Source organism: Neophocaena asiaeorientalis, unplaced genomic scaffold (assembly GCF_003031525.2).
Source record: "Neophocaena asiaeorientalis asiaeorientalis breed wild unplaced genomic scaffold, Neophocaena_asiaeorientalis_V1.1 scaffold82, whole genome shotgun sequence".
Lineage (NCBI taxonomy): Eukaryota > Metazoa > Chordata > Mammalia > Artiodactyla > Phocoenidae > Neophocaena > Neophocaena asiaeorientalis.
Genome location: NW_020173068.1, coordinates 4,105,953 through 4,133,574, shown reverse-complemented (window position 1 = coordinate 4,133,574; position 27,622 = coordinate 4,105,953). Strand labels below are relative to the sequence as shown.

At 49.2% G+C, this 27,622-nt stretch overlaps 1 protein-coding gene across 3 annotated transcripts in view; it reads left to right on the top strand.

Moving 5' to 3' along the window:
• The window catches only part of BCL2L1 (BCL2 like 1), a 50,932-nt gene extending 23,655 nt beyond the window's left edge, over nucleotides 1-27,277 (top strand). For 2 of the 3 annotated variants that reach the window (XM_024743010.1, XM_024743009.1), the window contains exon 3: nucleotides 25,622-27,270. In XM_024743010.1, the coding sequence (XP_024598778.1) occupies nucleotides 25,622-25,759 (138 nt within the window). In that variant the 3' untranslated portion in view covers nucleotides 25,760-27,270. Of the gene's footprint in view, nucleotides 1-25,621 lie in introns of all 3 variants that reach the window. The other variant, XM_024743012.1, reaches the window with a different exon arrangement.
• Nucleotides 27,278-27,622: the final 345 nt, after the last annotated feature.

Here is a 27,622-nt window from a genome sequence, read left to right as displayed (position 1 = left end):
TTTCCACTGTATATTCTTACCTCCTTTTTCAAAGATATGGTGACCATATGTGCTTGGGTTTATCTCTGGGCTTTCGATCCTGTTCCATTGATCTATATATTTCTGTTTTTGTGCCACTACCATCCTGTCTTGATTCCTGTAGCTTTGTAGTATAGTCTGAAGTCAGGGTGCCTGATTCCTCCAGCTCTGTTTTTCTTTCTCAAGATTGCTTTGGCTGAGGGCAGAACTATTGCTCATTCCCTCTCTCACCTGGACAACTCTACAGCCACCTCCATGCTTCTGCCCTTGCACACCGCCCCCCCTCCCAATCCGTTAGCCATATAGCAACCAGTGATGCTTCTAAAGTAGAGGTCAGATCCTGTCATTCTTCAGTTCAGAACCCTCCAGTGACTCTTCATTCATGAGAATGAAAACCAACATGTATACAGTGCAGGAACGGTCCCCTAGAAATAAGTGCCCTAGGCTCATTCCTAATCAGAAGCAGTCCTGTTCCAGCACCTTTGTCCCTGTGTGTGTGTGCATGTGTACAGGCACAAGTAGATGACACAGTGGTTATGCTATACATCCGGGACATTTCATAATAGGGAAGGATGTTGACCACTGCTTTGGAGTACCAAAGGTCATCTGGGCTGAGAAAGCTAAGGGCACTCAGGCACGTCTTCCTCCCTTCTGAATCTGAGTCATTTCCTGAGAGATGTTGGTCATTCATTCATTTGTTCATTAACAAATAGTTACTGAGTACCTGCCATGTGTTAGACACTGAGCTATAGGTTGGGCATACAGTGTAAACAAACCAGAGTCCCTGTATTCACTATATGAGCAAAGGTGGGAGCAAGAGACCAGTAAGAAGCTGGGCAGGTGATGATGGTTGTTTGTACGAGGGTAGAGATGTGGCCAAAGTGGTGAGCAGTGGTCAGAGCATAGATATAATTTGAAGGTCAGGGCCACTGGATCTGCTAATGATTGGATAAGGGGTATGTGAGAGAAAAAGGAGTCCAGGTTTTTGGCCTGCGCAACAGGAAGGAACTTGCTGCAGTTTAATGAGAAGGGGAAGGCGTCATGGCCAGTAGTTTCCTGCAAGGGCTCCTGCATGCAAGTCCTAGTTTGTTCACTCTTTGACTTTTGGGCAAGTGTTTAAGTATACCAAGTCTAGGTCTCTTTGAATGTAAACCTGCTCTCTAGGCCATAGGCAGTCTGGTGCTGTGAAAACTAAATGGAGGTAATTTGTGTGAAGGGCTTTTAGGACAGTGCCTGGCGTGTAGTAGGTCTCTGATCATTACTATTGTGGAAGACAGGGAAGCCCAAGACCAAGCAGGCATCAGCTCCCACCCCACCTCCACCACCCTCTCAAGGAGGCAGCTCAGACACCATCTGTCCAGCAGAGAAAAGCTGTAGGGAGACAGCTTTTGGGGGGCATTAGATAGATGAGCCCTTCCCAAGAAACCTAATCTCATTCTCAGCAGGTGCTAATCCCAGCAGCCTCCCTTGGTATCTGAGCCCAGCCCACCCAGTTCCTTCCCCGCCTCCACGCTGAGTCCCAGACCCTCTTCCCACTTCTCACCATCTCTAAGCTGCCACCAGCACACTTTCTTACCAGATGGAGGGGCTCCTAAAGGAGGAGACTGCCATCCATCTGACTGGGCCCAGTCCCTTACATGTGCAGGTCATCAGGGGCTTCAGGTGCCACCTGTCCAGAGGGCCCTGCCCCCACAGGTGCCAGTTCCTGGGCGTGGTGCTTGATCCAGGCAGATCTAGGCTGGAGCCAGCTGGAGCCAGAGACTCCCACTGTGCCCCAGCTGCTGCCTGCCCTCCCACCCACAGGCTGAGAAACAGGCTTAACTCTTTGGACACCACACATGTAGCCAGAGTTAGTGGTTGCAGTTCTGGCTCCAAGTATGCACTGTTCCAGTATACCTTTTTTTTTTTTTTTAAGAAATTTATCATAAATACAACAGAGAATATCTTATGTGTATGTAAAGTTTCAAGACTAGGAAAATAATCACCTGTAAACTCATAACCCAGTTTATGAATACCTTAGAGCCCCCTGTGTGTCCCCTCCAATTACAGCCACACCCTACCCATTCTCCTGAGATTTGTGTCTGTCGTTCCCTTGCCTTTAAAAAAAACGTTTTAGTGTGTGTGTGTGTATGCTTCTGCATGCTTTTAAATTTCATTTAAATATCATACTGTGTGTATTCATCTGCAGTTTTCTTTTTTCATTGAACATTGTGAGATCCCTCGATGTTCTGTGTATAGTTGTAGTTCATTCATTTTCATATCCCTTTGTATGATTATGTCTCAGATTATGTATCCATTCTACTGTCAGTGATTATTTGGGTTGTTCCCTTGTTTTTGCTATTTCAGACAATGTGGTTTTGAACATTCTGTGTGTGTCTCCCTCGCATGCACACGTTCAAGAGTCTCTCCTGGGCAGTGGTTCGGAGACTTCAGCTGCTTATCAGAATCACCTGGAGGGCTTGTTAAACCACAGATTGCTGGGCTCCACCACCAGTGTTTGATTCTGTATGTCTGGGGTTGGGGCCCTGAGAATTTGCATTTCTAACAACTTCCCAGGTGATACAGCTACTGCGGGTCCAGGAACAACACTGTGGGAAACATTGCTGTAGGGTATATACTCAGGAGTGGAATTGCTTGATGGAAGGTAATGCCCAAATGTTTCCCTATGTGTTTGTAAGAATTTATGCTGGAAACAGCAGCATTTGAATTTCCATTGCTTTACATCTTAATACTTGATATGGTCAGACTTTAAAATTTTTATATAGCTGGTAGGTGTGAGATGGTGTCTTGGGGTTTTAATTTGCATTTCTCAGTGGAGTTGAGAATCTTTCCTTACATCTGTTGACTGTGTTTCTTCTTTTGTAAAATACCTGTAAAAGTCTTTGTTTTCTTTTCATATGCCTTTTTCTTATGGATTTTTAGAAATTCTTTACGTGTTCTGAATACTAATCTTTTTTATATATAAATTTATTTAGTTTTGGCTGTGTTGGGTCTTCGTTGCTGCACGTGGGCTTTCTCTAGTTGCGGCGAACAGGGGCTACACTTTGTTGCAGTTTGTGGGCATCTCGTTGTGGTGGCTTCCCGTTTCGGAGCATGGGCTCTAGGCGCACAGGCTTCAGTAGTTGTGGCGCATGGGCTCAGTAGTTGTGGCTCATGGGCTCTAGAGTGCAGGCTCAGTGGTTGTGGCCCACGGGCTTAGTTGCTCAGCGGCATGTGGGATCTTCCCGGACCAAGGATCGAACCCGTATCCCCTGCATTGGCAGGCGGATTCTTAACCACTGCGCCACCAGGGAAGTCGTATTCTGAATACTAATCTTTTGTCTGCGTGTGTGATGAATATAGGCTCGCAGTTTGCCTTTTCACTTTATATATGATGTCTTCTGATAACTAGAATTTCTTAATTTTAATGTAGTTGAATCTTTTCTTCCATGATTTACACCCTTTATGTTATGTTGAAGAAATACTTCCTTAATCTGTAGTCCTAAAGACATTTGTCTATATTTTCTTCTAAAAGTTTTGAAGTTTTGCCTCTCACGTTTAAGTTCTTAATAGATCTGGAATTGACTCTCGTGTCATCTTAGTATTTTTGTTGGTGGAATACCCTTATTTCGATAGGTTTTAAACATCTACAGATCTGAATTATTTATAACTTGAGTTGTACCTGGAGCTTATTATATACACTGCATTAATATTTCATATTGAACAAAGGTGCCCTCTTTGGGAAAGAGTTTTGATCACATTTAAAACCCTTCCAAGACTTTTGTTGGATTTTTCAAATTTAGATATGATAATGGTATTGTGATTATGGATTTTTTTTTCTCTTTTAGAAATACATGCTAAACTATGTCTAGAATTTGCTTCAGAATAATACAGAGAGGTGAGGGAGAGTTGAAACACATGAAATCAGATTGATACTGAGTTGATAATTGTTGAAGCTGAGTGACGGTGGTTCATTTTATCATTCTGTCTACCTTTGTACATGTTTAAATATTCTCATAATAAAAAGTTAAAAATATCCAAGGACTATTTCCAGGGTTACTTATGAGGTAAAGCATCTTTTATTATATTTTATTAGCCAGGTATATATCTTACAGAGCCAGCTGGGTCTCCATCTACTTCCAGGAGTCCCTGATAGAGTGTTTTTAGCATGCAGGCAGATTGTTAAGGAAAACAGGAGGAGAAGGAGTAGTAGGGGCCTTAGGGGAAGAAAGGTGGGGCTTCCCTGGTTGCACAGTGGTTTAGAATCCGCCTGCCAGTGCAGGGGACACGGGTTCAAGCCCTGGTCCGGGAAGATCCCACATGCCGCGGAGCAACTAAGCCACCCGCGTGCCACAACTACTGAGCCCATGTGCCACAACTGCTGAGCCCGCATTGCCACAACTACTGAAGCCCGTGCGCCTAGAGCCCGTGCTCCACAACAAGAGAAGCCACCACGATGAGAAGCCCATGTGCTGCAACGAATAGTAGCCCCTGCTCACTCACTGCAATTAGAGAAAGCCCGTGCACAGCAACTAAGACCCAACGCAGCCAAAAATAAATTAAAAAAATTAAAAAAAAAAAGATCCAATGCCTTCTTTAAAAAAAAAAAAAAGAAGGAAGGAAAGGTGGGAAGAGGGCTCCCTCCAGGACTAGGTTCCCTCCTTTCCCTTTTTTCTTCTGAGACTATCAGGGATAATTTTTACTTTAACCTGAACCTTCTTTCCCTGTTACTCTACCTGGACAGACTTAACCCAGAGGAGAGAGGGACCTCATCATGGATCCTGGTCCTCTCCTAGGGCCAAAGGATCAGAGATGTTGGCAACCCTAGTGCAGTTGGTCACACAGCAGTGATGTTATTTTGCTGTCACAGGATGCAAATACCAGAGTCGTCTTTTTTTTTTCTGATAGTGTGATAACTGGCCAAAGGGTCTGTCTTTGGGGAGTCCCAGCTGCTTCTCGTAGGAGAATTAATTTCTCTCCTCTCTCAAACCACCCCCTCTTTAACTTTTTATTAGTTTTCTTGGAATAGATAATATATTCATGGGGTTCAAATTTTGAAAGGAATAAATGTCTCCCTCCCACTTTTTTCTCCTAGCCACCCAGTTCCCTTCCTGGGAGAATGGACTCTGTAGACATAAGCAAACACATTTGTTTCCCCTGGTTTTTATACAAATGGTTGTGTGCTATAAATACTATTTGGTACCTTGATTTTCTCACTTAACAGTGTCTCTTAGAGATCACTCTGTATCAGTCCATCAAGAGCTTTCTCATTCTTAATAGCTGCGGAGTATTCCATACATGGTACCGTCCTCTATTTAACCAGTTTCCAGTGGTAAACACTTTTTTGCAGTCTTTTGCCATTAGGATACTCAATGAAGAGCCCAATATATTTGTCATTTGGCCCATGTATGACTACAGGGTATCTGTGGAGGATAAATCCCTAGATGTGGAATTGCAGGGTCAAAGGGCATGTGCACTTGTGATTTTGATAGATGTCACCAACCTGGGCTGGTAGCAGCAAGTGCCAGTTTACAGGAGCATCTTTCCTCCCCGCACCCCTTCCACTGGGCAGGGTTTGATTCAGCACATTTATTGAGTGCTTTCCAGTGCCAGGCTCTGGATACAAAGATAACACTTTCATGTATCAAGTGAAATTGTTACTGTGTGCCAGACACAAGCACGTTATCTGGTAATAAAGCCACCCAAGGAGGAAGGTTTTTAGATGAGAAAATTGAAGCTCAGGAAGTTTAAATAGTGTGCTGTGGTCACTCACTCAAGCTAGTAAGTTGCGGAGCTGGGATTTAAACCCAGGTTTGAATCCTCTAACCCCTGTGTTCCGTGCTCTTAAAGAACACCCTGGCTGCCTCTTGGAAGGAGTAACACATGGTCTTAGAGTCTAACACAGATGAGGAATCAGACTCACAGTAACTGGCCAAAAGAACACATAGCCAGGAAGCTGTGGAGTCCCCAGGGGGGAACCACATATGTCTGATCTGAGGCCTCTGATCTGTACTGAGCTGCCTCCCTTCCTTCTATAGAAAGAGTTTCCAAATCTAATCAGGATTCTGTCAAGAGGACTTTCTCCATCCAGAGCCATAAGTCGTACTGGTTCTTGGTGTGCAATCTATTGGCCGTCAGAGGGGCCCATAGACATAACCCCATTTATTGAGTACCTGTTATGTGCAAGGTGCTGTAAGGTGCACTATGTCGTATTTTTAACCCTCACAATAATTCTGCTTGGGAAACATATTATTGTCCCCGTTGTCCAGATTAGTGAACTGAGAGTAAGACAGGTCAAATGCTAATAAGGGCAGAATCCAAATACAATCTGTTAGACTCAGACATACTCACTCGCTCCCTCTGGTGTCCATTGATTTCCCTTGGCTCTCTCTGCCTCTTCCATTTTTCTGTATTGCTTGGTGCCCTCTCCAGATGGTGAATCTGGCTTCTCCACCTCACACTGACTGCTTTAGAGGAGAGGGCCTACAGCTTCCATTTACCTCATACTCCCCACCCCTGTGCCCACTATTCAGCACAGGGTAGCAAAGAGTGTGCTGCAGTGTGATGCCCGAGGATTGGTTGGTGATCATTGGCGATGGCCCCCACTGATATTCCCTCAGAAAGAACCCATCTCCCAATGGTATAACAGGTGCTCTTTGCACACCTGTCATGTGCTCACTGCTCCCATGGAAGAGAAGAGATGTATAAAGTACGGGCCTAGCTCTCAACAGCTTAGGTCATGAGACTGCAAGTACCAAAGTCAATGGAAACGACTACAGGATTAGAAGAGTTCAGAAGAGGGAGGAAGCGTAACATAATTAGAATCATAGCAAACATTTATTGAGCCCGATGGGGTAGGTCTTATGCCCATTTTATAAACAAGGACCCTGAGACTCAGAGTTTAAGTGATCAGCCCAGAGTGCACCGCAAATAAGTGTCAGATTTAGGACTCTGAGCCCCTCCACGGCCTCTCAGGGAGAGCACTGTGGGCTCTATGCTCGGTGGCCTGGAGACATTGACTAAGGTTTGTCCAGTGCTGCTTTGTGTTCATATATTATCTCATTGAGCCTCTGTTTATGCCAGGAGGTGTAGAGGAGGTCTTCCTCTTACCATGGAAGCTACTGAGGTCTTCTGACTCCAAATCCCAAGTCCTGTCCACCATCCGTGCCACCTCCACATTTCTGTAGTGGGAGAACACAGGCTCTGCGATCAGACAGAAGGGGGTTAGAAGGGGGTTCTAACCCCCTTCCTCCATTTTGTGTCTCTGGGATCTTAAGATTTGCAGGTTGAGGCAATTGCAGGTGAAGAACATGCCCTTTGGGAGGCAGACATACTCTAAGGGGTGAATGACATAAGGGAGGCATAATAATGCCAAAGTTCCTATAGTGCTTTTTTCAACGAACTTTCAAGTCTTTGGTTTACATATGCAGAAAGTGATGTGCCCCCAGAGGTAAAGTGACTTACCCAAGACCACACAGTGAGTTAATAAACAGCAACACTGGGATTAGAACTCGGGTCTCTTGTCACCTAAGAGAGTTTACTTCTTCCCTATACAATACTGCTCCCCCGCAGGGGTACGGGGGTGCTGGAGGAAGGCCTAGGGATGGGATCATAGCACTCTGGAGCTGGAGAGAGAGCCTTAGAGATCCTCTGGTCCATCCTCCACACTTGACAGATGAGAAGAGTGAGGCCAGGGTGATTAATTGACATGTCCAGAGCCAAACGTGTCTCTGTCACCACAGAGCAGTAGTAAACCCAGCGTCCTGACACTAAGGTCCCAGGTCCTTTTCATACTATCTTGCAAAACTGGATTCCAAATTGCTTTTTTTCTATGCAAATCTAAACCTCACTCCAAATGCCAGCAGTTTACAATTAGAACAGCTGTTTAGTTTGGGGAGTTTTTTCCCAAATAGAATCTCATTCTCATTTTCTCTCTCTCTCTCAATTCTTATTAAGGATGATATACTAGAAGGGGGAGCAGGGGGAAGTTCAGTGGAAGACCTTGATAGAAAAAAGGTAAAAATTTGATAGATTCTCTGAAGTCTAGGGAGGTCCTCAAAGCCAGGAAATAATTTAGAGGCCAGCCCCTAGACTATCCCAGCCAGCTCACCACTGGTCCCGCCCAACTCACAATAGGTCTTCAGAAGACCCAGCCTTCCCTTGGCAGCTGCATCTGGTGAACACCAACGGAAATCCCTGGTATTTTTCTTTGCATGCGACCAACCGTGGAGATGTAGGTCAGGCGTTGCTGGCCTGGCAGTTACAACAGCTCTGTCTCTACCCCTGCACCTGCAGCCATGTTTGCTAAGCCCTGTGGGGATGGGAAAAGGATGTTCCTCTCCAAACAGGAATCAAATCCTCACGGGCCTACGTAGGCGGAGCTGGCTGGAATTAGGAGGGTGCTGGAAGAGACCATCTGGAATGTGGGGACTAGGAGGGTGTCTCTGTCTCTTTCCCCTTTAATGTCTAATGCCTGCTGTGGTTAGTAGTAGCAGGGTTGGTGGTCCTCTGCTCAGCACAACTTAGCATCATCATCACTGATGGAGGAGACTGGGAAGGTCTCAGGTTCATGCTGGGCTCAGCTGGGCCCCTAGGCCTGCACCTGAATCCCCATGCCTGTCTGGTGTTTACGGGATTGAAGCTGCCACCCTTTGGGACCTAGCCTGTTTTCATTTCTGCTCTCAGCTGTCTGGTGTCCGCAGACCTCACCTACAGGTTTATGCATGCCCGTCCCCCACGATGCAGCCCCACGAGGCTCCTTCTGCCTGGCATACTCCACTTTGGCCTTTGTTCTCTTCAGCAGAGCTGCCAGTTCTGTGCCTGGCCAAGGGGAGAGCTTTCTTGTCCCCTCAGATAGGCTCTGTTGGTCCATCCTAGCTGTACCCATCCCAAGATTGAATCTCTCTGCCTGCACTCTGGGGGGCGGGGCTGTGGTTCCAAGGCAGGGAAGGGGCACTTGTGTGGCTGCTCTGGACTGGCCTCTAATGGGCTGGCTGATTTTGTCCTGAGCTTTCTCCTGCCCTAGACTTCATGTATCTCCTTTGTAAAGATGTGGGACCAAGATCAGTACCTGTACCATTGATCTTTAAGGTAACTTATAGTTGATATGCAGATAAACATTTAAGATTTTTAATAGTGTTTTTATTTTATGTTGATTTCCATCTGTGGCAAATGATACTGGTTTTCTGTTTATAGTAGTATTCATAATAATATAAGTTGCCTTTTCATTTCATTTATTCATTTAGCACATACTTACTGAGTGTCTGCTCTGTGCCAAGCACCGTTCTAGCTACTGGGGATATCTGCCTTCATGAAGTTAACATTCTAAAAAGACAGGGAGGGCTTCCCTGGTGGCACAGTGGTTGGGAGTCCGCCTGCCGATGCAGGGGACATGGGTTCGTGCCCCGGTTGTGGGGGATCCCACATGCCGCGGAGCGGCTGGGCCCGTGGGACGTGGCCGCTGGTTCTGCACGTCCGGAGCCTGTGCTCCACAATGGGAGAGGCCACGACAGTGAAAGGCCCGCGTACCACAAAAAAAAAAAAGACTGGGAATGATGGTGGGGGTGGAGGGTGGCTAGGTATCTGTTGGTATTTGTTTGTTTTAATAAAGAGTGATTGGGAAAGGCTTCTCTGAGGAGGAGCCATGGGAGGAGAGATCTGTATGACCTGAAGGAGTAAACCATGTAACAGTCTGTGGTAAGGACATTGTAGACAGAGGGTACAGGTACCGAGACCCCAAGGTGAGAAGGGTGTTTTTGGCATGTTTGAGGAAGAGGAGAGGAGACCAGGGTGGCTAGAACAGAGTGTCAGAGGAGAGAGTGGTAGAAGACAGAGGTTTGTGTGAGCCGTGGTGAGACACTGTGGCTCTTCCTCTGGGTGAGATGGGAAGGCGGGGGGAGTGGTTTGACCAGACAGGCTCGGGTCCAACTGCTTTTATTTATTTATTTTTAAATTATTTATTTATTTTTGGCTGCGTTGGGTCTTTGTTGCTGCGTGCGGATTTTCTCTAGTTGCAGTGAGCAGGGGCTACTCTTCCTTGCGGTGCATAGGCTTCTCATTGTGGTGGCTTCTCTTATTGTGGAGCACGGGCTCTAGGCACGTGGGCTTCAGTAGTTGTGGCTTGCAGGCTCTAGAGCACAGGCTCAGTAGTTGTGGTGCACGGGCTTAGTTGCTCTGCAGCCTATGGGATCTTCCCGGACCAGGGCTCGAACCCGTGTCCCCTGCATTGGCTTATGGATTCTTAACCACTGTGCCACCAGGGAAGCCCTAATTTTTTTTTAATTTTAATTTTTTGGCCACGCTGTGTGGCACGCGGGATCCTAGTTCCCCAACCAGGGATTGAACTTGTGCCCCCTCCACTGGGAGCACGGAATCTTAACCACCGGACCACCGGGGGAAGTCCCCTGACTGCTTTTAGAAGGACCCTTCTGGCTGCTGCGTGAGGGACCAGAGAGGGAAGTAAGAAGCTGGGAGACCAGTAAGGAGGTTGTTATAACAATACAGGCAGAAGGTGATGTTGGCTTGGACAGTGGAGGTGGTGAGAAGTGGTGGGATTTTGGATAAATTCTGAGTATGTATCCAGCGGAATTTGCTGACAGATCAGAGCTAGAGAGGACTTAAGGATCTTGACTCTAAGGTGTTCCAGGCTTCAGTACCTGGACGGATGAAGCTGCTACCATTCAGTAAAAGGGGGAAAGATGCAGAAAGAACAAGTTGGGGGATGGGTTAAAAATTTTCAATACATTTAAGTGTTTAAAAAGTGAGTCAATTGATAGAAAAATGTTAATAATAATCATGACACATGGATAAGGCCAAAACAGTGACAGCTAAAATTGTGGATAGAGTGGGCCAGATGTGTCTGTGCTTCCTTCCAGTTCTAAAATTCTGCTTTGGTGATTTCAGACCTCTAAGTCTCCCATTCATGAAGAATGGGAACTTGACACTCAGCCTAGAATGTAATGGATGCAGAAGGAATGCCAGGAGAGGAATCCCTTAGGCTAGGCTTACCTGTTGTTAATTTGGAAGGACTTGGAAAGTTCTTGCACACATCCTGGCCTCCTAGCATTGCCTCATTCACTCACTCACTGAGCACTTTCTGCCTAGCAGGCCCTGGACACACACAGCACAGCTCTAATGCCCCTTCCCTCCCCATAGAAATCAAGCTATCCCCACCCCTACCCTGGGCCTGGCTACTCCATGATCCTGCACATGGCTGGAGGTCAGGTGAGCAAATGGCTTTGATAGCAGAAATGGTTTTATCTCTTTCTTCATGTCACAGGGTTCCCATAGTTATCAAGCTGGAAAAAAATCCCCTGCCTTTTGTAGATGAGAAACAAGGCCAGAGAAGAAAGCAACTCCCATAGTCCACATCCAATCCATTAGCAAATCCTTTCAGCTCTACTTTTTTAAAAATTTTATTTATTTATTTAATTTTGGCTGTGTTGGGTCTTTGTTGCTGCACGCAGGCTTTCTCTAGTTGTGGTGAGCGGGGGCTACTCTTCGTTGTGTTGCACAGGCTTCTCATTGAGGTGGCTTCTCTTGTTGCAGAGTACGGGCTCTAGGCGTGCGGGCTTCAGTAGTTGTGGCTCGCGGGCTCTAGGCTTGCGGGCTTCAGTAGTTGTGGCTCGCGGGCTCTAGAGCGCAGACTCAGTAGTTGTGGCGCACGGGCTTAGTTGCTCTGCGGCATGTGGGATCTTGCCGGACCAGGGCTCCAACCTGTGTCCCCTGCATTGGCAGGTGGATTCTTAACCACTGTGCCACCAGGGAAGTCCTCAGCTCTACTTTTAAAAATAAATTCTGAATCTGACTGCTTCTCTCCAGCTTCCCTGGCACCATCCTGGTTAGGCCACCCTCATATTTTTCCCAGATGACTGCATCAGCTCCTCACCAGACCTCTTGCTTCCACCCTTACCCCTGGAGATCTCCACCCAGCAACCAGAGGGAGTCTGTTAAAATCATGGAGATCTCCACCCAGCAACCAGAGGGAGTCTGTTAAAATCAAAGTCAGATCATGTCCCTCCCCTGCTCAGAACCCTGCAGTGTTCCCATGTCACTCGAAGGACAGGCTCAAGTCTTTAAATGGCCTTACAGGCCCTGCACAATCTGGCCCTTGGCTACTGCCAGACCCTACGCTATCATTCTCCCCTCATTCACTCAGCTTCAGCCACACTGACTGTCTTTCCTGCTCCTGGAGCACCCCAGGTGTGTTCCTGCCTCAGGGCCTGGCACTTGCTCTTCCCTCTGCCTTTCCTCAGATCCTTGCAGTGCGGTTCCTCATTTCATTCAGGGCTCTGATCAGATGTCACCTCTTAAAGAAGCTTTCCTTGACCAGGGTTTTAATTCTGCCATCTTCCATGTTTCTCGCTAACCCCTTTCTCTCATTTAGTTTTTCTCTAGCACTTATCACCATCTGACATTTGTTTGTTGCCTGTCTCGTCCCATTAAATGATAAACTTATGCAGGTAGGAATTTTCTTCTAATTTAGTCACTGCTTTATCCCCAGCACTTAACGTGGTGCCTGGCATTTAGTGGGCTCTTAATAAAGATTTATGGAATGAATGAGTGTCCAGAGCTAAGCAGGGAATCCTCCTACAACCCCACAGGTCAGCCCAGAAAGGAGTCATGGTCTGTCTTTAAAAACTCAGCTAACAACTCCACCAAAGCTTTATGGCATGGCTTTTGTTTCCAAGATAATGACTAGGTGGAGGGAGGGACTCTGCAAGGAGTGGCCTTGCAGGGGCTGAGTTGGGGGGCAGTGGGGAAGCACAGAGCAGCCATCTGCATACCTCTGTCCTTCCCACCCCCAAGGTACCTGGGGGGAACCAAGAGATGTGCCTCTGCCCTGTCCTCAGAGTCATCTCTGATGCAAGGCCCAAGATCCTCAGTAAGTAGTGGGCAGTGGGTGGGTGAAAGGGGAAGGAAGAAAGAGCTTAGTCACATCCTTCTGCATCTGTCCTATTGCGCTGGCAGATTTAACGAGCTGTGGAGTCAGACACCCTCACTTGGTAACCAGAGATCTCAGGCAAAGTCTCCTCACCTCTCTGAGCCTTAGTTTCCTCGTTGGTAAAATGGGGACAAGACCTACTTGGAAGATTTTGAGAATTCAAGCAGAGGCTGAGTCAGTATGAGCTGTTTTGGGTTTTTTTGGGGGGTTTGTTTGTAGCTATAAATAATGAGAATACCACATGAGAAGCACAAATGGGGCCATTCATTTTTAGCTATAAAAAAATAACAGCTGGGCTTCCCTGGTGGCGCAGTGGTTGAGAGTCCGCCTGCCGATGCAGGGGACGTGGGTTCGTGCCCCGGTCCGGGAGGATCCCACATGCCGCGGAGCGGCTGGGCCCGTGAGCCATGGCCGCTGAGCCTGCGCGTCCGGAGCCTGTGCTCCGCAACGGGAGAGGCCACAACGGTGAGAGGCCCGCGTACAGCATAAAAAGAAAAAAAAAAATAACAGCTAACATTTATTGAGCACCTTCCATGGACCATTTAATTCTTGCTGCTAAGCCTGTGATGTAAGGACAGTGTTCTCACTTTGTAGACAGGCCCCTGGGCTTGGAAAGGTAAAGTCTTGACCCAGGTCCCACAAGTAGGCAGTCACAGAGCTAGGGTTGGAACCTGTACTTTTGTGCTCCAGGGCTCAAGAGGCCTTGCGGGGGAGTCCCTTCAACTCGTCAGGTCTCAGTTTTCTATCTGTTTAGGGTAGGGGTTGAACTAGACATCTCTGTGAACCACAGGTCATGCCACATCAGGTGGGACAGTGAGTTGCTTCTCGGCTTGCCTGGTGATGGTGGTGGTGACCTTCTGCAGTTTGTTGGTGCTGTGGGCACTGACCGTGAACAGCAAACCTCCAGGTGGCCCCTCCTCAGCGTCATGGCTACAAGAGTACTTCAGCTCTCCTGGCACCATTTCAGGCATCTTGCTGTTCTGTACCTTGTGGGAGCTGGTGGACCGGGGTGAAGATGAAACGGGGAGACTAGAAGGAACCAGAATGAAAGAAATGCACCCTGAGGGCGCCTTCAGCTCAGGTTTTGGTTACAGGGGTGTGTGTGTGACCATTTGTATGTGGTGGGGGCTGCATGGATTTGCTCCTGTCCCCAAATCCTCCAGAGCCGTTGCCTTCTGCTGTGGAATTCCAAACATTTCCCATCAGATAAAGGTGGCTGAAAATACCCGGGACTTGTCTGGACTAGTTGGAGGCGGTGCTGGGGTGAGGAGGTTGAGGCCACTGGGGCACAGCCCGGCGAGGTCTGGCCCTCTGAGGAGCTGGCCCTGGTCACAGACATGCCCATTGCCCTTTTCCCCTGGAATCTGCAGGTTTGAGGGCAAGGCTCAGCAGGCTTTAAAGTGGAGGCAACAAGTTCTTCTACTCCAGAATGTTGCCTCTCACCTTCTGTACTAAATTATTGGATCTTTTGGATACCCCTGAGAGAGAACACAGGTAGTCACTTATTTGCCCGTGTGTGAATTATTTTCATCCTCCTCATGCTGCAGCGCTGGTAAGAGTGATTTGAGATGATCCCCTTCATTTTGCAGATGAGGAAAGTCCCAGGCTTTCCCAGCATCCCAGACAGAGGAATGGACTCACCCCACGCAAGCCAGTGACAGAGCTGGGACACAAAACCCACACCTGCTGATGCTCAGCCCATTGCTCTTTTTTCCACAGCATGCAGCATTGATCAGCACCAGATGAGGGAATGGGGGCAGCTCTGGGCAGAAAGGAGGAGGGAGTGGCTGCTTTGGACCATGGAGTATTTAGAGGCATAGACCCCAGAAAGCAGCAGAATTTTAGAGAGGGGTTTGACCCCAGAGACCAAACCCCTGTTCCTTTTGTAGATTGCTACCCTAGTCCCTCCTGCCTGTTGCCTCAACACAATGCGGAAGACGCCTTTTCCAGAACTTTCTCATGAGCCTGGGAGAACTTGGTGTCTGGGGAGCCCCAGGTACCCTGCCCAATCACCTGGTGTCTTGGGGCCTCCTCCTAGTTTTGCCAGGCAATGAGGGTGGGGATGAAGAGAGAGGGAACTGGCCTTCTTCCCTTCCCACCAGTCAGCCATACTCATCAGCACCTTCTCTGGGCCCAGCACTGGGCTAGGCCTGCGGGACAGAGCTCATGGTCAGAAATGAGCAGCTCAGCAAACTGGTGAGAGAGCCGAAGGAGACTTGGAAGGGGAGAGCAGGAGGCCTCCTTGAGGAAGTGGCCTGTAGGTTAAGACCTAAGAGATAAGCAGGAGAGAGTTCAGCATAGGGACCAACATGAGCAAAGGTCCTGAGGCCGAACAGAACATGGCATGTGAGGAGTAAGCAGCTTGGCCCTCGACAAAGCTAAGGAAACCCTGCAGACCATGGAGAAAGGTCTAAGACTCGGGCTGAGCCTTGGTCTAATAATAAGAGCAGTATAATAGCTGGCATTTACTTAAAGTCTACTATGTGTCACATATAGTTCTAAGCCCTTTATATGTATTACTGTTGAATTTTCACAATGTTCTTGTGAAATAAGTACATTTTTAATTCCCGTGTTATAGATGAGGTCCAAAGCTAAACATCTTAGTCTAATTGCAAGACTTTTTGGGTACCTGCCTATTCTTTGCTCTGGCAGCGCAGTTTGGTGGAGAAAAAGAAGTTAATTTGTCACCAGCCTTGGCCTCATCTGGATAGCACTGCCATTTTACAAATGAGGAAGCTGATACTCAGAGAGCAGCAGGACCTGGTCCAGGGCCTTCGGCAAGGCTGGCATAGCTTCCTTTGCCAGCTCATGTTGCCTTCTTGGGTAGCCCTTGGGACAGAGTTGGAGGAGAGCAGCAGAGGAGAGAGAACCAGAACTAAGGCCCAGCAATGGCGGGAGGTAGAGGGAAAGAGGCAAAAGTTTTCCAGGAGAGCTGATCAAAGGGAAAAGTTTTCCAAAAGAGCTGTCCAAAGATGAAATGCTCCACACAGGAGGGAGGGAGCCCCTGCTCACAGTGTGTAAGCAGAGAATGCCCTGGAGATACTCCATGAGTATGGACCATCTGGAATGAAACAGACCTACTATGTGATCTGGATGTTCCACCTTTCTTTTTGTTTATTTCCTTTCAGTTTTATTGAAATATATTTGGCATACAGTACTGTAGAAGTTTAAAAGGTTTATAGCATAAAGATTTGATTTACATACATCATAAGGTGATTACCACAGTAAGTTTAGTGAACATGTCATCTCGTATAGGTACAAAATCAAATAGAAAAAAAATTTTTTTCTTATGATGAGAACTCTTAGGATTTATTCTCTTAAAAACTTTAATATATAACATACAGCAATGTTAATTACATTTATCATGTTGTACATTACATCCCTAGTACTAATTTATCTTATAATTGGAAGTTTGTACCTTTTGACCACCTTCTTCCTTTCCCCTCCCCTCACTTCCCTCGGCCCCTGCCTCTGGTAACCACAAATCTGATCTCTTTTTCTATGAGTTTATTTTTTAAGTACAATTGACCTACAACACTATATTAGTTCCTGCTATACAACGAAGTGATTCGGTATTTCTATACAATTCAAGCTGATCACCACAGTAAGTCTAGTTAAGATAAGTCACCATACAAAGATACTACATAGTTATTGACTATATTCCCCATGCTGTACATTTCATACCCGAGACTCATTTATTTTGCAACTGGAAATTTATATCTCTTAATCTCCCTCACCTATTTCTTTCCTCCCCCAGCCCCCTCCCCTCTGTCAGACACCTGTTTGTTCTGTGTATCTGTAACTCTATTTATGTTTTGTTATGTTTGTTCATTTGTTTTGTTTTGATTGAGATTCCACATATAAGTGAAATCATATAGAATTTGCCTTTCTGTGTGACTTATTTCACTAAGCGTAATACCCTCTAGGTCCCTCCATGTTGTCACAAATGGCAAGATTTCATTCATTTTTATGGCTGATATTCCGTTGCGTTTGTGTGTGTGTGTGTGTGTGTGTGTGCGCATCATCTTCTTTATCCATTCATCTGTTGATGGGCACTTCGGTTGCTTCCATATCTTGGCTATTGCAAATAATGCTTCAGTGAGCATAGGGGTGCGTATATCTTTTCTAATTAGTGTTTTTGTTTTCTTCAGATAAATATGCAGGGAGTGGTATTGCTGGATCATATGGTAGTTCTAGTTTTAATTTTCTAAGGAATCTCCATACTGTTTTCCATAGTGGCTGCACCAGTTTACATTCCCACCAGCAGTGCGTGAGGGTTCCCTTTTCTCCATGTCCCCACCAACACTTGTTATTTGTTGCCTTTTCAATAATAGCCATTCTGACAGGTGTGAAGTGATATCTCATTGTGGTTTTGGTTTGCATTTCCCAGTGTTTTGTGATGTAGAGCATCTCTTCACATGCCTGTTGGCCATCTGTATGTCTTCCTTGGAAAAATGTCTGTTCAGGTCCTCTGCCCATTTTGTAATCTGGTTATATGTTTTTTTGAGTTGTATGAATTCTTTGTATATTTTGGATATTAACTGATTATCAGCTGTATCATTTGCAGATATCATCTCCCATTCAATAGGTGGCCTTTTAGTTTTGTTGATAGTTTCCTTCACCATGAGAAAGCTTTTTAGTTTAATGTACTCCCATTTGTTTATTTCTGCTTTTGTTTCCCTTGCCTCAGGGGACATATCGAAAAAACATTACAAATCAAAGAACATACCACCTATGTTTTCTTCTAGGAGTTTTATGGTTTCAGGTCTTACATTTAAGTCGTTAATCCATTTTGAATTTATTTTTGTGCATGGTGTGAGAAAATCATCCAGTTTGATTCTTTTGTATGTAGTTGTCCAATTTTCCCAGCGGCATTTGTTGCAGAGGCTGCCTTTCCCTGTTGTATCTTCTTGCCTCCTTTGTCGTAGATTAATTGACCATATAAGTGTGGGTTCATTTCTGGTCTCTCTGTTCTGTTCCATTGGTCTATGTGTCTGTTTCTGTGTTGGTACCATACTGTTTTGATTACTATAGCTTTGTAGTATAGTTTGAAATCAGGGAGCATTATACCTCCAGCTTTGTTCTTCTTTCTCAAGATTGTTTTGGCTATTGGGGGTCTTTTGTGTTTCCATACAAATTTTATAATTATTTGTTCTCTTCTCCACCTACCTCTTTCCTGAAATAACCAAGTGAAAAAAATGCCATTAGTATTTTGATAGAGATTGCACTGAATCTGTAGATTTGCACTCCACCTTTCTGAACCTCATCTGGGAAGTGAGGATGAGTTAGGGCATCACATGGAAGGTTGGATGGGTATCTTGTAAGGTCACTTTTGAGCCTCTGACTCTGTTTCAAGGGTGAGCCTTGGTCCTTCTCACCCTGGACACTGGGAGAGGAATGAAAGGCTGTGGCCATCTACTCATGAAAGAATAGGGAGTTAGTTACCAAGGAAGAGATGAGAGAGGATTGAGATGAGGGGAGTTCTCAGACTGCCAGGGAATGAATGCTTATGAGCAGGTAGCAGCTGCCCAGGAGCCATTAAGCATTTGGGCTCTGGAGCCAGACTGCCTGAATTCAAATCCCTACTCTGCGATTTATAACTGTATGGCCTTGGGAGGTCACTTGACCTCTCCGTGCCTGTTTCCTCATCTGTAACTTGGAGAGTAATGATAGCACTTACTTCATGGGGTTATTATGAGGATTAAGTGAATTTGCATACATGACGAAGCTCTTAGCACCATGCCTGGTGCATGGTAAGTGCTCGGTAAAGAGCAGCCATCACTCCCTGGGAAGGTGGTCGAAAGCCCCAAAATGAGCATCTGTGCCCCCAGTAAATGCTTTTCTGAATTATCTCTCTCTGCCTCCAAGACTAGCACTCCACTTCTGAGCTGAGGAGGTGGAGAGCCCACGCTCGCACTGCTGGGCGCGATAGCTTTCTCAATTCCCCAGCGGAGGTGTTATCTCCTCCTGGCACAACCACTTCCTTTTCTGAGAAGTAAGCACATCTGTCAGGCTTAGCTTCTTAGAACTAATGGTGGGGGAGGAGGCGGGGGAGGAGAGGCTGGCAGCTGACAGGGGCAGACTTAGAGAAAGATTAACATGAAGTTTGCTGTGAGGATGCTCCAAATATTACCTACAGCCCGGATGGCTTGGGTCCCCCATGCCACCCTCCTCAGCCAGTAACACCAGGGTCACCTTGCTTTACCAATGCTGGTCTCACCATCACTGCCTTGTGAGGTCAAATCAGGAGAAACTAAGGCTCAGAAGTAGAGCTGCCTGCTGTGCCACCCACAGCTGGGCTGGCTAGACTGAGGTGTCGGCCCAGCAATCTGACAACCCATCTCTTTGCCCTGCCCCACTGAGCCGCCTCTGAGTTGCCCACATCCAGGCCCGTGTTCCCCAGGGTAGAGGAGAGAGGCTGTGTTCCTCTCACATTGCTGAAGCCAACAGCTCCCCCAAGAAAGCCAGGGGAAGTGGATTCCAACCACAAACCTCACTTCTTCCGAGTCTCCGCCTGCAGCTCCCTGCCAAGAGGGTGATAAGACCTCTTCGTTTGCCCCACCACCCACCTTCCTGCCATATCCTTGGGATCTCCTAGCAAGGCCTCATCTGTCTCTTCAGCCAGCATTTATCAGCCTCTCCTCCTGGGAAATTGAGGCCAGGAACAGAAAGTGACTCACAGCCTGCCCATGCTGGGCTGTGGTGAGGCCGGGTAAGGTAAAGTCTTGATGTCCCTGGCACTTTCCCTGGGCTGCTAGGAGCCCCTTCCTCTTCTCCACCTACCTCTTTCCTGAAATAACCAAGCAGGAAGGAAGCAGTGGGCCTGGGCCCTCCAGAGTCACCCTAAAGGAAGGAAGGGCCCGTCTGGCAGAGGTGCTTGTTCTCCACTGAAGCCAGGACGGGAGGGTTTCACTTTCTCTCCTGGCCTTCGTCACATCCTTTTCCTGTGGCACCCAGTTCCCCTCAGCTGGCTAGGGGCCAGAACTTATTCATTCAGCTGGTGGCCTCAGGCCACCTTCTTCCTCCTAGAGGGACTCGGCTATAGGCCTGGCCCAGAATATGAACTGGCTTCTCTACTTATCCACTTGGGACAGGTCTCTCAGTATCTCTGAGCCTCGGCTTACCTGGGTTTAGAGTGAGGACCTCCTTCAGTAACATAAGTGCATGCACCTGGCCCATGATGGGGCCTTGAGGCGAATTATCCTTTTGAAAGTGAGCAGGGTGCTGTGTATAGGATAGGAGCAAAGGCACTGGAGCCAGATTGTTGGTGCAGGCAACCCAGCCATGTCACCAGGTCACTGTGTGACCTTGGGCAAGTCACAGATCGTCTGTGGGCCTCAGGTCCGTCAGCTGTATGCTGGGTTAATAGTAGTACCTGCTGGCCGACAGAGCATAGAGACAGTTAAATAAACTAATCCACAGAAAGGGCCAAGAAGAGTGTCTTGCAAGATAAGTGCTCGGGAAAAGTCAGCCACTGCTGCCGCCACTGAAGAGGCTAGTTCTCTGTGGGTGGAGACAGCAGGGACCCAAGATGGCAGGATTGGACATCAGAATGAGCAGGAGGCCAGAACTCAGACAAATCCCAGTCCTACCACTTCCTAGATAGAGCTTGTGGGGAAACGCTGAAGCCTCCATCTTCACGTCTGCAGAATGAGGCTCTGACAGATGTTCTGAGGATTAACTGAAAGTAGTCATTCATTTGTTCATCTCAAATAGTAGGTTCATTTAGAACGGCACCTGCTATGTTCCAGGTACAGCACCAGGTTCTTTAGGTACAAGTGACAAAAACTACACGCAGTCTAGTGGGGGAGACAGGACAAAAAACAATCGCTCAAGTGAACGTGATTGTGCAGGGAGTATGGCCTCCTTGGAGTCAAGTGCTTTAGCTCAGTCCCTGGCACAGGTAAAACATTCAGCTGTGTGATAAGGGTCAGCTGCCATAATAACAGATACTTTATTGTCATCTAAAAAGTGAGGACACTGTGGGCTGGAGAATCGAAGTAACCTGCTCAAAGTCACACTGCTAGGAAGAAGCATGGAGACGTGGGAGGTGAGAGAGGAGAAGGGCGGGGAGTGGAGGACTGACCGGATTCAAGCAGGAACTGCGCCCCAGCCCCTGGGCGGGGCGGGTGGTCCGCTGGCACTTGGGCCACTGCCCCAGGGGCACTGCTGTGCCAGCCTTTCTCCTGACTTCTCCAGGGTTGCAGGGGGCCGCAGGATAACCTGCATTGTGCAGTTGGCTGTCTCTGGGCAGAGATCTAGCTGAAGCCAGTCTGTGCCTGTCTGGATGGACCCCTGGCTTCAGACATGGGTCCTTGGTCCCTGCCTGCACTGAGCCCCCAGACTGATGGGTGAGACCGACATACAGAAGGCTTCAACCTAGGGACGCCCCTGCCTTTCCTTCCCGCCTCAGGGCCTTTGCACTTGTTGCTTCTGGTGGAACATGCTCTTTTTCACCCGAGATTTTTAGTCCTCTCTTGGCCACTGCCACCTAGTCATTCAGGTCTCAGTTTAAACCTCGCTTCCCCAGAGAGGCCTTTTCTGGCCACTCCACCTACATCAGTCCCCTGGTATTCTTTATCACCTGCCCGGGACTTACTGTCTTCAAAACCTCATCATATCTGAAATTGTCTTGCTTCTTATTCTCTCTGCTTCCCACTAGGACAGTGTTTCTCAACCTTTTTCTCTCTTCACCACTTCCCACGAAGGAGTCCTTTTAGACATGTTTGTCCTAATTGCCCTGCCGTGACTTTGAATACCACAGCTGTGTGATCTCTCTCTGTGCTATGCCCCCCGCCCCCCAACCAATGGAGAATGCATGGACTAGAATGTAAGCTCCGGGAAAGTGGGGATCTTATTTGTCTTGTTCACTGCTGTGTCTCCAGTACTGGGCCTGGAGCATGGTAGGCACTCAGTAGTTAACGGTGTGAACGAAGGTCCAAAAACTCTGGGAGCACAAAGGAGACATTCCTCGTGGAGTTGAAGACGGATAAATAGGGAAGTCTTCTCGGAAGACAGGACTCCAGAGTGGAGTCATGTAAGCTGAGTAGGGTTGGCTGACTGAGGAAGGGAGGTGTGGGGAGGGTGACCAGTTAAAGGACACAATGCTGGCAAAGGCACAGGGGCATGAAACGCTCCGGAGTGTGGGGCTGGGCCAATCCACGCATGTGGCCAGGACTGTTGGAGGGAGGACCTTGAAAATGGCCCCCGCCTTAGCTTCTCCTGGGGACCCTGGTTCTTGTCTCGCCACTCTGAAGGGCCCCCGATGCTAGAGGGTTGAGTCCAAGCTCTACCACAAACAGGCTATTTGAAACTGTAGAGTGCGCAAATGGGTTGGCCTTGTTGACTTCGGGGTCTGTCAGCCTAGGAGTCCACGGTTCTCCCATGGAGGTCATTAGCCACTGCCTGTCCCCAGTGGTCCTGAAAACCCCACATGGGTCCCATGGTAGTGGTCATAGCTACAAAGAGAAACTTGCCCCACTTTTGCCCTAACCCACACTGAGGATAGGTCTCCTGAAAGCCTCTGTGACATCAGAGACCTCCCTACAGCCCACTCTTACGTCTGACCCCCTGTCCACCACGCCAGCTCTGGCTCGCAGCAGTGGGGGCTTATCTCTGCTTTTCCAGACCAGGGCAGCTCCGCAATCCTGTTTATTTATCCAGAGCAGGCGCCCGCTGAGAAAATGGCTGTGTTTGTTTCCAAGTGTGTCGTGTGAACCGTGGGCTAAATATACCCACACCACTGCCTCCCCGGCACCGCCCTGGAACAGCACGCCCCGTTTTGCTCTTGCTCTCTCTGCAAAAGCAATCCCCAGAATCCTCTCTCCCCCCTCCGTAGGAGAAGGAGCTTCTGAAATGGAGATGAAGGTTGTCCAACCGCGAATGCATGGGGTGGGGGTGGGGGTGGGGCTGGGCAGATCAGAGCCTTGCCTCTGTGGCACCGACAGGAGAATGTTCCCGCCACCCTAGAATAACTGTTCCTGGACAGTGAGTGCTTTGTGCCTTGCAGCAGGGCCTGTTTACTCCAGCTCAGCCTCAGAGCCGAAAATTTCCTGTGGCTGCCAGCCCTCTACTTCAGGAAAGTTCCCATCGAGGGAGCCAGGCCTCTCCCACTTTGGCTGCAACCCAATGTCCCTGGTTTCTTGTGGGACATTTGGTCCCTTGGGATAACCCAGAGCCTTCTGGCCATGGCCTCCCTCTCCCATGCTCCCCACAGCCCGGGACTCTCCCTCATCACAGATAATCTTTTTTGTGACTTCACCTGGCCCTACTTCACTTGGGACCAGAAAAATTTTAATTCCTGTAAGAATTTTCTGGTCTGCCAACACTCGTGGAGGCTAACCAGGATGCAGGCCAAAGAGTAAGGACGCTGGCTGCTGCCACTGCCCCTGCCCTTCTCTCCCCAGAGCCAGGGCTCCACCTCCACTGCAGCCCCCCACATAGGGAAGTGTCCTGCTGTAGCAGCACTTGGGTTGGGGCCAGGCAGTCCTGAGTTTTGATCCTAGCTCTGCCATCTGTTAGCTGGGTGACCCCAGGCAAGGTCTTTCCGACTCTAAACCTCAGTTGTTTCACCTGTGAAATGGGGCTCAGATCGCTACATCTGGGGATTCTGATGAAGGAGAAGTGGGATGACAATGTCTGGCACTTAGAAGACATGTAAGACCTTTGTTCTACTCATGTATTTATTGAGCACCAACTATGTGCCAGACACTGTTCTGGGTATTTAGAAACAAGACAGGCTTTCTGCCTCATCAAGCCATGACTACTGCAGGAGACAAATCAAAACAAAGACCAAAGGTAGGCTCTGCTTCTGAAAAGTGCTGAGAAGGAAAATAAAGCAAGGTAAGGGGGTACGTAGAGAGAGATCAGGGTGGTGGGTACCATTTTAGACAGGGTAGCCAGGGAAGGCATCTCTGAGGAGATCACATTTGAGCAGAGTTAGGAGTGAAATGAGGGAGCCTGGGGTCAAGTGCTCCAGGCAGCAAGGGCAGCAGGTCCCGACCGAGCTCAGCGGATGTTCAAGGAACAGCAAGGAGGCCAGTGCGACTAGAATGCAGTGTGCGGTGGGGAGGGGCCGAGTCCTACCAGACCTCGCTGGCCGTGGTGAGGACTTGATTCTGTGTGTGATGGGGAGCCTTGGAGAGCTTGAGATGGTGGAGTGACATGGTCTGAATGGTGGGGTTTTCCCCACCTGCCTGCCTTCCCCTCCCAATGCCTCTTCCCCAGTAGATGGTGAGCTTTCTGGAAGGGCTCTGGCTCATGCATCACTGCTACCTCCCTAATGGTTTAATAAATGTTACGGATTCTTTGAGTCAAGGTGGCAGCTCAGTGCGCATGGCCCTCTGCTAGGTACCAGGGACATGAACAGACATGACGCTGGCTTTCTAAGTGCAAGGGAAAGCTGTTGGTGTGCCACGATCTGACCTATGTTTTTAAAAATCTTCTTGGCGTGGAGTTAAGGGAACGTCATCAAGACGAGAAGTAGGGCCCAGCAGATATCACAGTCAGCAAACTGGCCGGGTGGGACCTGGGGCCAACCAGAAATGGCAGGTGCTGTCTGAGGGAGCCGCCTGGTGGCTCAGCCAGTCGGGCCCAGGTAGAGGTGTGGGCCCATGATGTGAGTTCTTGGTGGAGAGGCAAGAACACAGTCTCTGGAACCAGCCAGTGATCTGTTCCCTCTCTAGGCACACAAAGCACACTGATTTCTAGGCACCAGGCACCAGGTTTGGATTCTGGTTCCACCAGAGAGTTGGGTGACCTGATCAAGTCCCTCAGTGCTCAGAGGCCAGGCTTCCTGGTCTGTCAGTGGGGAGAGACAGCATTGCTGAGAGGATTAAAGGACAGGTAGGGTGCGAAGCACACTCATTAAAGGGTGCTCCAAGCTCCCCTCTCCCTGCGCCACAGGCTGACTCCACCCCAGGCCTGGTCATTTAACCCACTGCCCCTCCTTCCCTGGATCACGTGCTTCCCTCCTGACTAGCTTCAGGGAGAGGGCTATTGCTCACCTCCTCCTGGGCCCAGGGTCACACCCCCTGGGGTGGGGGACAGGGCCTCATAGACCCCATCCCAGTCCTGCATTGTTGTTACCCTCTCTACTCTGCCCTGCTCTGCCCACCCATCAGCCTGCCCTGGTCAGAGGCTCCCTCCAGATCTGCTCTGCTCCTGAATCACTCTGGGAATTTAGCCCTGGCTCTTTTCTCTCCCTCCCTCCCTCTGTTGCAGCAGTAGAAAGGCTGAGGCCTGGTGGTTCTGCACCACCCTTGGGCTCAACTCCAGGCTCCTCCGAGGCTTCCAGACCACACGTGGTCTAGCTCTTGCTCACCCCTGCACACTCATCTCCCTTCTTCTCTCCACCCTGCTCCAGACCCCTGACCTCCTGTCAGTTCCCTGACCCTGCCCATCTCTTTCCCAACTCAGGTTCTGAAGTACTACTTCCTAGCTGTCTGACCTTGGACAAAACTCTTTCCCCACTCTGCACCTGTTTTCTCAGCAATAAAATGGGTTGGCTATCCCCAACTGAGGGTCAGGAAGAAGGGCAGCCCTTAACCCTTTATCTGGCATGGACGGCTACAGTTTTTCATTTCACCAAGGCCATCGCATGCAGATGGTCCCCCTTTGTCCCAGCCACATTAATGTTGAGGACTCGAACAGCATGTTCCCTTCTCTTCTGTCTCCCTGCAGGACACTTTCGTGGAACTCTATGGGAACAATGCAGCAGCCGAGAGCCGGAAGGGCCAGGAGCGCTTCAACCGCTGGTTCCTGACGGGCATGACTGTGGCTGGCGTGGTTCTGCTGGGCTCGCTCTTCAGTCGGAAATGACCAGACACTGACCACCCACTCACCCTCCCACCGCCATCCTGCCCTCACCACAGCCCTCCGTCCAGCCACCGTCGCCACCCGGAGAACCACTACATGCAGCCCACGGCCACCCACACATCACAGGGTTGGGCCTAGACCTGGTCCCCTCATTTAGTTTTCTAGAATTTACCATGCTTCTGTGAAAGCCGCCTTCCCCGACACCTCAGTTCTCCCGGCCTCAAAACCCACAAAATTTCCCCAGAATCTGTCCCGTGGAAGCTGACAGGTTTGGGGGGATTGTGACTGGGGGCTGCAGTGCCCTGCCTGATTAGTGGAACCCCTTGCCCCCTTAGCCTCACTGAGGATGCTTTCCTGCCAGGGAGCTGGAAAATTTTCTGACCCTTTTCCCCAGAAAGAGAGACTAGATTGCCTTCATTTTGATGTTTGTGGCCTCAGAATTGATCATTTCCTGTCGCTCCCTCCTCCCGGACCTGGGCTCCCCTTCCATTTATCCCCACCCTCCAAGAGCCGCTTAGGGGCCACTTCTGACTAATTAGGGATTCAGACTGCTTGGGATACAGAAACAAGGACCAGGACCCCCTCCCCACCTCTGGCCTGGCCAAAGTCCCTACCCTCAATCCCAGTGTCCTCTAGAGGCCTCTGGCTAGAGGCCAGCCCCACCTGGGATGGGGGAGCTGTAGCTGCAGGAAGCACCCCATGCCAAAGCTTGGGTGGCCCTTGCAGTTGAGCACCACCCCAGTTCCCTTCCCCTTCTCCGGCTCCCATGACCACGACCGAGGGACCGACTGGGCCCAAGATAGGTGCCCCAGAGCTGTTTATGGCCTCAGCTGCCTCGCTTCCTGCAAGGAGATCGTCCTGTGGCACCTTTGCCTTGGGCTGCTGCCCATGGGGTTCAGGGGCCTCCGCCCAGAGGTGAGGGGGAGCCACGGGGAACAGCTGTGGGAGCCCTGGGGTCTTCCCTACCTCAGGCAGGAAGGGCGGGAAAGAGCCTTGTGTGTGGGGTGGAGGTAGGGCTGGCTGGAGGGGCCAGTCCTGCCTGGCCTGATCGATTTGTGCCCCACCCCCATTCAGCCTGGGCAGCCGGGCTGCCAAGGTCAGGGTGGCCTGGCCAGGAGCTATTCAGGCCTCCCTCTCTCCTCTGCTCCACCCATGGCCTGTCTCATCCCTGGGGATCCTGGCCTAGCTCTGGCCACCCCGGGCTCTCTGCTGTACATATTTGAGACTAATTTTTATTCCTTGTGAAGATGATATACTATTTTTGTTAAGCGTGTCTGTATTTATGTGTGAGGAGCTGCTGGCTTGCTGTGCGTGTGCACGTGGAGAGCTGGTGCCCAGAGATTGAACGGCCTGATGCTCCCTCCCCTGCCCTGGTCCGGGGAAGCCAGCCAGGGGTCCTGGCTCCTGAGGGGCACCTGTCCCTCCCCCAACCCCCACCCCACACTTGTTCCAGCTCTTTGAAATTGTGTGAAAGTGAAAGTGAAGTTCAGTAATAAACTGTGTTGACTTGGTGAGCAAAGAGCCTGGGCTCTTGTGTGCTCTGGGGCAGGGAAAGGAAGGGATGCTTGGCTGGCAGAGGGGCTGCAGGAGAGCTGGGTACCGGTGCTAGCTCTGCTGCTCTCCGGGGAGGACGTTGGGCAAGTCTCTTCCTCCCTCTGGGCCTGAATTTCTCCACCTGTACACTGGGTTTTTATTGAGCACCTGCTGTGTGCTGGGCATTGGGGCTGTGTATTAACAGGACAGACACAGTCCCAGCCCTCAGGAGCTGACATTCTAGTGGGAGAAACAGTCAAATGGCCACTTGGCAAGTGTTTACTGAGCCCTGCTCTGTGTAGGCACAGTCCTAGGCACTGGGGATCCTGCAGG